The sequence below is a fragment of the Acanthisitta chloris genome, unplaced genomic scaffold, assembly GCF_000695815.1.
Source record: "Acanthisitta chloris isolate BGI_N310 unplaced genomic scaffold, ASM69581v1 scaffold12796, whole genome shotgun sequence".
Classification (NCBI taxonomy): domain Eukaryota; kingdom Metazoa; phylum Chordata; class Aves; order Passeriformes; family Acanthisittidae; genus Acanthisitta; species Acanthisitta chloris.
Genome location: NW_008676531.1, coordinates 21,608 through 35,289, shown reverse-complemented (window position 1 = coordinate 35,289; position 13,682 = coordinate 21,608). Strand labels below are relative to the sequence as shown.

Below are 13,682 nucleotides of genomic sequence, written 5' to 3'. Positions count from 1 at the left end.
GGAAGAGCAATATACTGCAAGATAATTTGGAGATGGATTTACAAGCTGGCAGTGTGCTCCCTCTTAACAGATGCCCATGATGTTCCCCTGAGCAGGGAAAACGAACTGAGCTTTGGAGGAAGCTCCTCCTTGCACAGAAGTGTCTCATTGAGCAGACAGAACCAAAACCCTCATCTGGTTCTAGATTCACCTCAGCTAACCTGGGCTGACTTTCCTCGAGGTATTACCAGGGCTATGCACAAGCAGCTAAATGTTTGTTTTTTTCCCCTTTTGTCCATAGGAAAACCGTCCTGTTCCAGAACCAGGTCCCAATGGTAGGTCTACAGATGACTGTTTCTGTCTGCTGCCTTTACTCATCTCTTTGTCTTCTCTCTTTTGTTGCTCCTTGATATTAGAAACTATTTCTGAAGAAATATAAAATAATCCAAGAAAAACATGTATGGCTGAAATGCTGCTTTCCCACTTGGAAAGAAGAGCTGGAGCAGCCACAGATAGACCCATTTGCCTGGCTCTTATTGCTTCCTGTTCCATCAGTTCATGTATGCCACAGTAAATGGCTCTTGGGACATGTCAGATGATCTTACTGCAGGGCTAAACATTAATAGGGTGGGCATATGGGCTGAGAGAAATTTGATTCACTAACTCTCCAGGGTTGAAAGAATAGCTTAGGGAGAAGGAAAAATTAAATGGACTTGCTGTGCTCCAGCAATAGTCACACTCCTCTTCAGCTGTGTTATGTTGTTGACCGTATGTTTTGTTGACATCAGCTTTTGTCTTACCTTATTTTAAGCCTTCCTGATTTGTGAATCCTTGTAAAGTTGCGTATTTCAGCAGGTGGCTCATGAGTATCCCACTCTTCCTCATGCATCCATGAGCAGCACTGGTGTATTTATTTAATGCCAGCGAATATGGATGTGTCAATACTGGCTCAGCCTTTGCCATGGGGCACAGGGACAGCCCACGTGCTGCTCTCCCAGAGCCTGAGGAGGTAAGTTTTTCTGCAAGGAACTTTTCCTCCTTCTCTGGCAGAGGTCCTCCTGCGCATGCATTCCGTTGGGATCTGCGGGTCCGACGTTCACTACTGGCAGCATGGTCGGATCGGCAATTTTGTCGTCAAGGACCCCATGGTGTTGGGGCACGAAGCTTCTGGGACTGTTGTCAAAGTGGGCTCAGGGGTGACTCATCTGAAACCAGGTAATTGAAATCAAAACTGTCTGTCTGTTTGTTTTGCTGTTAATCAGTTCCTGAGAACTTCGATACCAGACTGTGCTTTGCTTTGGTCACGTAAATTTACTTGAGGTTCTGAGCTCACAGCGTGGCCTTCTTCAGAAAGTGTCACTGTGCTGCTGTTAGTCACCCTTCTTGGACACTGTGGTGTATGACATTCCTTAGGTAGCTTTTTTCCTGGGGTATCTTGAGCTGCTCTGACTGTATTTTAATGCAGAGCAGAGTGTCTGCCAGTGCAAGGTGCCTTTTAAGGAAGCTAGATAAAGCTTCAGGAATCACGTACAGTGCTCTTGCCCGTAACCTGCTGGTAATGTTTCTTCTTTGTATGTGTTCTTGAAGGAGCAAATGGCCTCCTGCAGTGCAGAGAGGTCACTGGAGCAACTGCTCCAGGCCCTGTGGTGTGACCTGCACAGCTCGTGGTGCTCATCAATGTCCTAGAAAATGGGCTGAGCAGGGAATTTTGCAAAGTTTGCTGATGAGAGCAACTTAGGTAGGGTGGAGGTGACACAAGAGAGTCACAGAGAGACCTGAGGGGTGCCAGTAGGATGCAGGTGAGACTCACTCAGTGCAGTTAAACATAAAGAGATGTCCACGATAGAAGAAACAAAACCAGCTTCATATCTAAAATGTTGTGCTGGCTGTCAGTGCTGAGAGTGAGACCTTTGGCTTGGTGTTCAGCAGTGATGGAAAATGCAAATCAGCATTAAGAAAGGGACAGAGACTCTGAGGGCACCAGTGCACATCTGGAGCTCTGCATGCAGTCCTGGTCTCCTTGCCTTTCCAAAGGAACATGAAAGAAGTGAGAAAGGTTTGGAGGAGGACAAGGAGATGATTTTCCAGCCCTTAAATTCTATGATTCTGTGATGATTGTATGATTGATAGAAATAGGTTGTTAGGTAGTATTTCACAGAATCATAGAACCATCAAGGTCGGATGAGACCTCTAAGGTTACTCCTTGTTCTGCAACATGTGTCCTTCCAGCAGTCTGGGCTACTCCAGCATAGCACCAAACTGTCTCTGTCCCGGATCAGTTCTGCTTGGCTCCTGGATGTTCTTCTGCACCATGTGCTTTCTTCCCTGTGAGGGTGCTGAGGCACTGGCACAGGTTGCCCAGAGAATCTGTGGCTGCCCCATCCCTGGAAGTGTTCAAGGCCAGGGTGAATGGGGCTTGGCGCAACCTGGGCTAGTGGAAAGTGTCCCTGCCCATGGCAGGGGGTGGGATGAGATGAGCTTTAAGGTCCCTCCCAACCCAAACCAGTCTGGGATCCTATGATTCCCAAGGCACAGCCCTTTCCAGTGGGCAGTGTGGTGGTCAGCCGAGCTCACTTGCTTCATCCTCATTGTTTCCTTTTCTGATTACTGCACATTCTGGAGAATATCTGGTCATAATGTGATTGTCTGGGGTGAGGGCTGCCTTTCCTTCTGCTGAGGCTGGGTGCAAGGCAGCTGGAGGGAGGTGTGTGTGTGACTGAGCTTCCATCTCTGCTGGTGCTCCTGAAACTCTTGCTCTTCCTGAGTACCTGTGAAGATCTTGGTGATAAGGCTGCCCTGAAGGAAGTGTTGGGGACCTGCCTGGTGTGTGCAGTGTGATCTTTCTCACGTCCCTCATGCCTCTCTTGTGCCAGGTTTCTGTGGTTTTTTTGATGCTACTCATACCCGTGTGCCCATCCTCTCCCCAGCTAAATCGATCTGCTTTCACCCTGCCAGGTGACCGTGTGGCCATCGAGCCAGGTGTGCCGAGAGAAATGGATGAGTTCTGCAAGACTGGTCGCTACAACCTGTCTCCAGCCATCTTCTTCTGTGCAACTCCTCCCGACGATGGCAACTTGTGCCGCTACTACACACACAGTGCCAGCTACTGCTACAAGTGAGTGTGTGCTTGCTCCATCCCCAGGGGGAATAGCTGAAGCAGTCACCTCTTGGCCCTTTTGAGTACTCTTTACATGAACCCAACAGGTTCTATTGCTTTCTGATCCATAAATAACATGCCGAAGCTTGGATGGCAGCCACTTTGCAAAGGCTTTGTCAGGCAGGCGTAGTTTATCCCCTCCGGTGCCAGACATAAACATTTCTTGCATGTCTCCTGGGATGTCACCACTGTTTTACCCTTTAATTATTTTCCTTTTCCCGTTTGCTCCCTGCTCTTGGTTTATTTTCTGCTGGCTTTTTATATCCTTGCCTTCTTAGGCTGGTGCCTGAAGGTCTTTGTCTGGTTTGAGCTGAGCTTTGCTGCTGCTTTTCAGGAAACACCACGGTGACTGCTGATACCTCTCTCTGTCATGTGAAACAAAGTCATCCCACTTCAAGCAGAGCAGGAACAGAAAGCAGTGGCCCTGCTGAGCTGTTGAGTTTTTTTTTGTGTGGCTCTGAGTGTCCTCACTAAGCTGCCAGCATTACACATCTGTTTTTATATCCAGTTCAGTAAACTGGAGTATGTTATTAATTGTGGCAGGACTGACACATTTGCTTATAAGCAAATCTGTGCTTAAACACTGACAAATCCTAGAATCCCAGAAGGGTTTGGGTTGGAAGGCATCTTAAAGATCATCTTGTTCCACCCCCTGCCATGGGCAGGACACCTTCCACTAGCCCAGGTTGCTCCAAACCCCATCCAGCCTGGCCTTGAGCACTTCCAGGGATGGGGCAGCCACAGTTTTTCTGGGCAACCTGTACCAGTGTCTCAAATGTGTTAGAAACCAGAAAAAACTCTCTGCAGTGTTACACTCATGAAAGTGCATTTACACACAGAGTTAAAAATATCCCAGGTGTGACCCTCTGAGACTGCTCTACCTGTGGAGCTTGTTCTTTCTTAGTCTGTATGGAGCTGGTGCTTCCATGAGCAGTAATGTCTTTGGGATTGATCTGTGATGCCTGCAGAGGAAGCATTCAGGATCACATCAGTCAGAAGGAGGCACTTGTCTGCTCTTCTCCCGAGAGTCCTCAGGCAGGAAGCTTTCAAAGCAGATTCCAAGCAGCTGCTGTCAGGATGAAGTGCTGCTCTGGATGGGACTAACTTCTCACTGTCCTGACCTGCTATGACCCATTTACTGTGTGTTAAAATAACATTTTCTGACAACATCACAAGTTTTTGCTTGGGAGGAAGTGGCTGCTTTGTAGCTGGCTTCTTTCAGGGTTTTGCTTTTTTTCCTCCAATTTGAGTAAACATTGGCTGTTTTATTTTATCTTTAAGCTTTGAAATTCAAAGCCTTGACCTGGTGCTCCCAGTTTCAGATCAGCAGTGCCATGGCTGGCTAATGAAGAGCAGATTCCCTGGCATGAAGCCACTCTGCCAGCACAGATTTGCTAAGAAAAGATGATGGCTGAGCTCAGTGGGCTCCTGCACATATGGGCAGTTTTTGTCTGTCCTGCTGGTGGACAGACTCTATGTTGGATGCTCTGAGTAATTTGATGGAGGTGGGATCATGCTGGGAAGCTGCTCTCCCCACTGACAGGCCGGTGCCCAGACCCAGCATTAGCAAATGTGATTCCAAACTCTGTGACAACTGAACTCTCAGAGCCAGACCTTTAGAGCCTCCTGGAGATAAGAGACATGCAGATCTCTTACAGCTGTCTTCCCACAACCATCATTTCCGTTTCTTTGGCTTGAGGCTGGCCTGACTGAGATCTGACCTCGAGCTTCCCAGGGCTGTCAGAAAGACTCTCCTCCCAGGCACAGCTCCCAGCACCCATAGTGTGAGAGTCCACACTGATGGCTCCCTGGTGGGCAGCGTTGTGGGGCTGAGATTTAATCCTGTCAGCAGCTCAGAAAGGTTTCATCCCACTCTGCTTTTTTCCAACCCTTCCACTGGCTGCGTTACAGGGCTGTTTCTGTCCTAAAGGTGTTTGATACCCACTGTACACCTTGTCCCTGCCTGCTGTGACCAGTCCATGGGTTAAAACACTTGGTGCATCAGTGGAGGAGATCCAGGGTGTGATGGGGAGACCTGGATCTGGCTGCTTTTCCTGGCAGCAGGATGTTTTCTAAAAGCTTGGAGCTGAATAATTGAAGCCAGGTGAGGGGCCTGGGAGCTCACTGGTGGGTCCCAGCCATAGGGCAGCCTTTAGCATGGTGCATGTGCCGCTGGGGGGTTTATTCCCAAGGGAATGAGTGGCAAAAGAGTCCTTGGGTTGACTCACCAAGTACTGAAGAGTTGATGTGGGGAAGTTTGTGAGTCCCAGTGTTTGGTGCTTGGAAAGACCTCACTGGTAAAGGGTTTAGGTGTACTTGCTGCTGCTTCAGAGTGGGGAAAGAGACACTAGAAACATGTTCCAGCCTAGCATTTCTCTGACCACAGGTGAGAGTGTGCTTTGCCACTGTGATTTACACCCAAATTTGGTCTTGGAGTGTTATCACCCTCATAAACCTATTTGATGACTGTTGCTTGTGTCTCGTTCTCTCAGGCTTCCAGATAATGTCACATTTGAAGAAGGAGCCCTTATTGAGCCCCTCTCAGTGGGAATCCATGCCTGCAAGAGAGCAGGGGTCACTCTGGGAAGCAAAGTCTTCGTGTCTGGCTCTGGTATGGTGAACATTGTGTCCTTGGGTTCCCTGTCTGCTGGGAGGGGATAGACAGGGCTGTAGATGTGGGTCATGGCATAGCCACGGGGGTGCCAAGAGGGACTTTGAGGCTGTTGGAGCCTCCTTTATCCCGGGAACACAGAGCTCTGGGTGTGTTCAGAGCCTGTGGCTGGTGCTGCCTGGAAGTGAGACATATTTTCTCTCTCTTCCCTCTGTACCCAGGACCAATTGGCCTTGTCAATGTGATTGTTGCTAAGATGATGGGTGCAGCAGCTGTGGTAGTTACAGGTAAGTCCTTTTAACCCTTCAGAGTGTGCCTGTTTCCCATGATACAAGCCTTTCATAGAATCACAGGATCATTTAGGCTGGAAAAGCCCTCTGAAATCATCTAGTCCAACTATTAACCCAGCACTGCCAAGGCCACTATGAAAAATGTCCCCAAGTGCCACATCCACATGACTTTAAAATCCCTGCAGGGATGGGGACACCACCACTGCCCTGGGCAGCTGTGCCAGGAACTGACCACCCTTTCAGTGAAGACATTTTTCCCTAATATTCAATCTAAACCTACTCTAGCACAACTTGAGGCTGTTTCCTCTTGTCCCATCACTTGTTACCTTGGAGAAGAGTCCTGTCTGTCCCCTCCTGTCAGGGAGCTGTAGGGAGAGAGAAGATCCCCCTGATCCTCCTTTTCTCCAGGCTGAGCCCCCACAGCTTCCTCAGCCACTGCTTGTCAGACTTGTGCTCCAGACCCTTCCGTAGCTCCATTGACCTGCTCTGGACATGCTCCAGCACTTTGACTATTTCCAAATTTTTCCTTTAAGGTACCTGCTGGAGAAGTCAGCCCAAGCACAATGAAAAGTCGGTTTGTAGGTGGGACAGCATACACCTGTCTGGAGGGAATCCTAATAAACAGCTCATTCCTCCAGATTGCTGGAGGAACCTTAGGATGTTCACTGGTTGAAATTTCCACCTGGGGTTTGAACAGGGCTGGAAAGTGATGTTTCCAGCTCCCATTGCTCCTCACTGATCCTTCCGAGTGCTGATGGCAGGAGGAGTAGTTACAAGTGCCACTGGACAATGAGCACAGGTTGCTGCAGCATTTTTTGGCCTTTCAGAAGGCTGTTACTCACCTCCCGTGCTTGCGGCCAGGTGCATTTTTGACCTCTTGATTACTGTGTTTCCATCTTTGGGTTGAGAGATAAAATTCAGGCCCCACCCTCTTGGCTTCGCGGAAGCATCCTTCAGTAGTCGCTCAGATCAAAACCTAAGGCAGATTGTTGCCTTCTCCCTAAATCCTCTGCTGAAAAGTCCAGGGCATTTTTAGCTCTGCTGGCCTCACCCTGCAGGCGTGTGTGCTTGATGGATATGATCAGTCCACACCTCAGATTTTATGAAGTGTTGTCATTTGAGGATGATGTTTGCTGTAGCAGGAAAAACAGCTCTGCCTCCTGAATCACACTGGAGGAACCTTGCTGCCAGCTGGGCTGGTGCAGGGGCTGGGGGTGACCTGGTCCCTGGGTGGGGGAGGGCTGAGTGAGCTGGCAGGGGTTTGTGGGGCTCCATTCCTACTCCTGCCTGGGTGTATCTTCCCTCTAGCACTAGGAGTTGCTTCTGCCCCTGCTCATAGGCTGCTGCAGGGGACCTAGGGCAAGCTGGTCTGGCTGTCATGTGCCACAGGACTCACAAGTGGCCATAGGGAGTTCCTGGCACCTGGTTTGTAGGGTCAGCTAAGCTTGGATACATGGAATTACTCTTGCTTACCTTTCTGTGTGTGCCTAGGTATTCATTCTGACTCACAGGCATCTCCCATCTGAGAGGTGTTTGGCTGAGATGCTCAGAGACACCCGTGAAGGTGCTGTCCCACGTCAAATATTTGTGCATGACAAGAGCTGAAGAATGAGTTTGGTTTGGCTCATTGCTGCTGGGGATTTTGCTGCCCTTCTCAAGGAATTGCTTTTTGTGTTGGCTTTAGGTGGCTGTCTGCCCACAAAGGCCCTCTTGTACTCTGCTACCAGATTCTTTGAATTCATTGGCCAGAGTTTTTATGATGTATTTGTCTGTGAAGTTTTGACTCTGCTGCACTTAAGGCTTAAAATGTTTGTGTTTGCTTTGACAAGCTGCTCACAAATATTTAGAAAAGCTTTTTCCTGACCTGGGGAGAGCTCACCTCCTACAGCTTCTGTCTTTGGCTAACCTGGAGTGTTTGATGTATTTAATGGACTCCAGTTGGGTGAGAAGATCAATTTTTTTCATGGGTCCTCATCTACTCTTCCCAAAGGTGTATGTCTTTCTCCACTCCACTGCTGAGTGGATGTGATTGATATTTATGGGCAACCTTCCCCTGTCCTTCTGCCTTGCTGTGCTTGGAAAAGCTGCTTTTCTCCTTAGAGACACCTAAGAGTTCAACCTTATTCCCCAGCAAGTGCAGGGACAGTTTGGGTGTTTGTATGGCAGTGTTGGACTGTCCTGCCTTGTTCTGTCTGTCACTAAAGATGCACTTAGTAATTCCTACTTAAAGGAATTCCCCCTGTGCTACCTAAGTTCTGGGTGTGGATGCCTCCATAAACCCTGGAAGTCAAGGTCAGGGGAGGTGAATAACTGTACAAAGCTCAAGTCATTTGAGAAAGATCAGTTGAGAATCTGTGAGACTTCCAGGAATATTTCCCTGTTAAATTGGCTCATAAATCATCATGAGAATCTTCAGGGTAGTTTAATAACTTCTTTGGAAGCAGAGACCTAGGGCTACTCCTATTCTGGTAGCCCAAACCTTCATGAACTCCCGTGGCCAGGAAGATAGAACAAATTGCTAACTAGAGGCGAGATCATATCATCACAGAATATGCTGAGCTGGAAAGGACCCACAAGGATCATCAAAGTCCAACTCCTGGCCCAGCACAGGACACCCCTAACAATCTCACCATGTGCCTGAGAGCATTGTCCAAACACTCCCTGAGCTCTGGCAGACTCAGGGTCATGGCCACTGCCCTGGGGAGCTGTGCCAGTGCCCAAACACCTTTGGGGAAAGAGCCTTTTCCTAATATCCAATCTAAACCTCCCCTGACACAGCTCCATGCCATTCCCTGGTCACCAGAGAGAAGAGATCAGTGTCTGCCCCTCTGCTTCCACTCGTGAGGAAGTTGTAGACAGCTATGAGGTCTCCCATCAGTCTTCTCTTCTCCAAGCTGAACAAACTAAGTGACCTCGGACACAGCTGGCCCTCCTGGCTGCCAGGGCTCCCCAGGTCCTGCAACCTTTTCATTGCATCACTGAAGTTTCCCAAGAGCTGTGTGGGGTTCAGCCACAGTAAGTTCCAAATCCAAATGACTTGGTCGTTCCCAAGACTCACAAGTGTCTGGAGCTCTAAGCAATACAGTAACCTGCAGATCCGTCCACTTCAGTAAGTGCTTCATGGTGAATCAGTTGTGCCAGGTGTACTGAGATGTTATTGCAGCCCTGAGCAGATCTGACAGTATTGCTGCTGTGTTCCATAGGCCACTCTGAGTCAGAACGTCCTTCCTGAGCAGGTCAGCAAAGCAGAGGCCAACGACAGGAAAGGTGTGGGGTTTTGTTGTTGCCTGAGAGTGATTTTTGTGGCCACTTTGAAATGCACTGGCTGTCCTGTTACTCTAGGATGCTGCGTCTGGAGGGATTTCTGCCAGACAGACAGTGTAAAGTACATTAGTGACTGGGTAGATACCCTAAATGACTGAATCCAGCTGTTGTTGTTGGTGTGAGACTAAACTTCATGGGGAGTTCGGTCCATTGCTGGGAGCACTGCTGAATCCCTGTGGTCTTGCCATACACTGAGATTTAGGGAGACACCAACAATGGTGGGCAGAAGGGCTTCTTAGCACATGAGGTGCCTCCAAAATGCCCCTGTCTGTGCTCTTGCTGCTTGGGAAGTCTCTGAGTGCAGCTCGGCTGGGGTCAAGCATGATCATACACATGGCCTGGAGCCCAGTGCCCAGAGCTTGGGAGGGACAGATGTGACTTGCTGCCTCCTGTACCCACAAGAATGAGAGCCTGAAGGCTTCCAGGGTGATGCTGCCTTTACTACTCAGCCTTGGCTTTTCCTCTTTCATCTGCATTTTATTATCCTTTGTTTTCCCTTCTTGAAACTTCCTCTGCAGCTCTCCTGGGTGCTCATCTTGGTGGGTGTGCCAGTGGGGGCTTGTCCATCACCTGCCCTGCCAGTAAGTAACACCATGTTCATTGTGTGATGGGCAGGGTAGAGCCTCTGGCCCTGATTCCTTCCCGTGCTGGGGCTGAGTCAGAGTGGCTCATGTTAGAGCACTGGTCTCATCCTCCTTCTCTTTTTCCCTTCATATTGTCACCCCACCCAATCTCTGACTTGTCTTGGAAGATACTCCTCCAGTCTAGTGGTGGCAGCTGTTCCTTCACTCGGACATTGCTCTGTAGGGTATGGATTTCATCTTTGAGTTTGTGCTGTAGCCACTTTGAAGCACACCCTCTTATGCAGTTGGAAAGCCTTTGGCATCTCCCTTGTCTTTATGTCCTCATTGCTGCTCCTTCATCATCCGCACCCTCTGGGGCCCCCAGCACAAGAAAGATGTGGACTAGAGGAGGTCCAAAGGAAGGGCATGAACATGATCAAGGAGGAGAGCTGGAGCACCTCTGCCGCAGAGTCAGGCTGGGAGAGATGGGGGGGTTCAGCCTGGAGAAAAGAGGGGTCCAGGGGGACCTTAGACCTCCTTCCCAGAGCCTGCAAGAAAGATGGAAAGGGACTATTTACAAGGGCCTGGAGTTATAAGACAAGGGTAAATGGCTTCACACTGACAGACAGCAGGTTTAGGCTGAATATTAGAAAGGTTTTCTTCCCTGTGAGGGTGGTGAGACGCTGGCACAAGTTGCCCAGGGGAACTGTGTCTGCCCCATCCCTCAAAGTGTTCCAGGCCAGGTTGGATGGGGCTTGAAGCAGCCTGGTCTAGTGGAAGGTGTCCCTGTCCATGGCAGCAGATTGGAACTAGATGGTTTTTAAGGTCCCTCCCAGCCCAAACCAGTCTGTGGTTGTATGATCATCCTCTGCCTGCCCAGAAGGAGCAAACATAGACCTTTCCCTCTCCTGGTTGTGCACTGCCCTGTGCACACGTGTAGGAAGCAGATTCCATGCTCAGGTTCTTCCTCCTCTTCTGTTTGACATAGTGCTCCAGCTCCTGACTTGGTTTGTCTTTCCCCAGATTTATCTGCCTCTCGCCTGCAGAAGGCCAAGGAGGTGGGGGCAGATTTCACTATCCAGGTGAAGAATGAGACCCCTCAGGAAGTGGCCTCCAAAGTGGAAAGCATGCTTGGCTGCATGCCCGAGATAACTGTGGAGTGCACAGGAGTGCAAGCCTGCATCCAGGCTGGCATTTATGTGAGTACCACTTGTCCCTCAGGTACGACAGTGACGGCATTGGTTTGGGTTTTTTTCCAGGATGCTGCAGTGAATGAATTATTTCACTCCCACAGTGCTTCATTTCAGTGGCCTTGGTGTGGGGAGAGGAGGTGCTCGTTAGACAGCAAACAAAGAGAGATAATTAAGGAGTTGATGTCAGCATGGGGATGATGGCTTAGATGCTCAGGTGCTAAACCACTTACCAAATAGACCCCAGTAAGCCCCTAAAACCCAAGCATGGCTGTGCAACGGTGTCAAGGAGTAGGACAGCACTTTCCACTAAGTGGAAGTTATATCCAAATAAGGAGAGTAATCAAGAAAATTAATTCTAGCAGGTGAAGGAAGCTGTTTAGGAAGGGATGTTTTGCTGCTATGGACATCCTAGTAGGAGGATGGGGAGAAGGTAGTGTGGAGTTTCACAGTGAAAGGACAGAAGGAAAATGGGACAAACTTCAAGAAAAGAAATTCCAGTGGAACATGAGGCTCTTATTTTTAAATCTTCCCCATTGAAATCCCAAAGGATTTTTTTGTTGTCCTAAATGCCAGTCATTTTTCAGAATGAGATTTAGGTACCAAAATCCTTCAGAGATTTTCAAAAGATTACATTTATAGCCTTGACTACTGGGTGTTTCACTCTTACAGGCCCCTGGCAGCATCCTGCCTCTCCCCTGTTTTCTCTCTCTGCCCTGGGCAGTCCATTGCAGCCACAGAGTGTGGCTTTATTATTTTCCAGATCCTGCACAGGCTGCAGCAACTGTATTCTGCAAAACACAGTGTGTTTGTGTGCTTGCTCTCCAGGCCACTCGCTCGGGTGGGACCATGGTGCTGGTGGGGCTGGGACCTGAGATGGTGACAGTGCCCATCGTGAACGCAGCCGTGCGCGAGGTGGACATCCGCGGGATATTCCGCTACTGCAACACGTGAGTCTCCTGTCCTTAAAATTCTTGCTTTCCACAAGGTGAGAGGGCTTGGAAAAGGCTGATTTTCCTTACAGTTGGATAAACTTCATTTCGCTCTGAACTGCCAGTGCTGCCGTGCAGACAGAGTGAGTGATCTGTTCTTGGTTTGTGCCTGGGTGAGTCCTGCACTGCAAACTCCACCGCAACAAAACAGCCAGATGGGTTGTCCTGTTGTCCCAGTTCTTCCTGCACTGAGTCCATGAATTTGAGTCCACAGTGGTCAGTGTGCAAGCAAGGAGGCTGTGTGTGAGGAGAGCAGTGCATGGCAGTTTTGTTTCTCATTTGGTGCCTCTGAAGTAGTTGTTTCCTGTGATTTTCATTTGCTTCCCGTGACTTCACTTACCCAACTGCCTGTGTGGCAGTGCTTGCCTTCTTGGTGCTCAACAGCAGCCAAGAGCAGTTGGCTTGTCTCTTCTTCCATGCTGGATGCTTGAGGTTCCCTCCCTGGAAGATTCTTTGCAGGCAAAACTCGCCTCGGTTGCCTGGGAAACCAAGGAGTTTCCCGTAAGGAAATTACTGTAATGAAACCAGGCTCCTGTGAGCTATTTCCCTGGGCCCCAAAGCAGTGACTGCTCTCATCCCCTGCTCTGTTTCCCTTGCAGGTGGCCTGTGGCCATTGCTCTGCTTGCATCCAAGCGCATCAACGTCAAGCCCTTGGTTACACATCGCTTCCCCCTGGAGAAGGCTCTGGAGGCTTTCGAGACCACCAAGAGGGGTGAGGGGGTCAAAGTCATGCTCAAGTGTGACCCCAATGACCAGAGCCCCTGAGCTGCCGTGGTGCCCAGCCCTCATCCCATTGCCTGGGACATGCAGCATGAGGCCACAGCAGGCTGATGTGTGGCTGTTGCACTTTTGCAGTCACTTTGTGCAGGCACTTCTTGTAACTAGAAAATCAGTCAGTGGTGAGGGTGAATGGCACTGAGGTACACCATTAGAGCATTAACAGGTCACTACGAATGAACAACCAATAGTTTGAATCAAAATGCTGGGTTAGAGATGAAAGTTTTGCACAGTTGGCTCTTCTCCTACGACTCCACACGCAGGAGAGCCTGGCTGGGTGACTCTGTGCTGGGGGAGGGTGTCACCAGCCATGTGGGCACAGCAAGGGTGGAGGTGCTGGCACTCTGCCTTCCTGCCCCACACTGCCCTGGCTGCAGCTCTTCCTGCATGGCAATCCCTGGGTGTGAGATAGCCCTATGTGAGTATTCCCCATTCCTATTGCACCTTCCCTTGGGGACACTCGGGGACTGTACAGCCTGTGAACAAAGCCTGGCCATCCCACTTCCATGGGAAGCACCAGCTTATTCAGGGTCTTCTCTTCATGCTCTTTGCAAATACCCCAAGACTTAGAGCCAGAGGCTTTTCTGAAGCTACTCTGGAGCCAACTGGGACCACATCTGCTGTGTCACCCCTCTAGCAGTTCCTCGTGGGACCACTACAGGCTGGGAAAACTAGGGCTGCTGAGAGCCCTGTCTTTATGTGGCTTCCACAGAGGAGCTGCTGTTGGAGGACACAGTAGATTTTAGTGTGGAGAGAAGTGCAGGTGAGACATAAGGAGACAGGTTTTACCACTGCAAAC

At 49.6% G+C, this 13,682-nt stretch overlaps 1 protein-coding gene across 1 annotated transcript; it reads left to right on the top strand.

The window, feature by feature from the left end:
- Positions 1 to 280: 280 nt before the first annotated feature.
- On the top strand, positions 281 to 12,898 carry SORD (sorbitol dehydrogenase; the record flags this gene model as incomplete). Its single annotated transcript, XM_009076189.1, has 8 exons — positions 281 to 314; positions 1,030 to 1,194; positions 2,935 to 3,094; positions 5,629 to 5,747; positions 5,969 to 6,034; positions 10,948 to 11,123; positions 11,943 to 12,064; positions 12,706 to 12,898. Coding segments are annotated over 8 exons (1,008 nt in total), but the record flags the coding sequence as incomplete, so codon positions are not given.
- Positions 12,899 to 13,682: the final 784 nt, after the last annotated feature.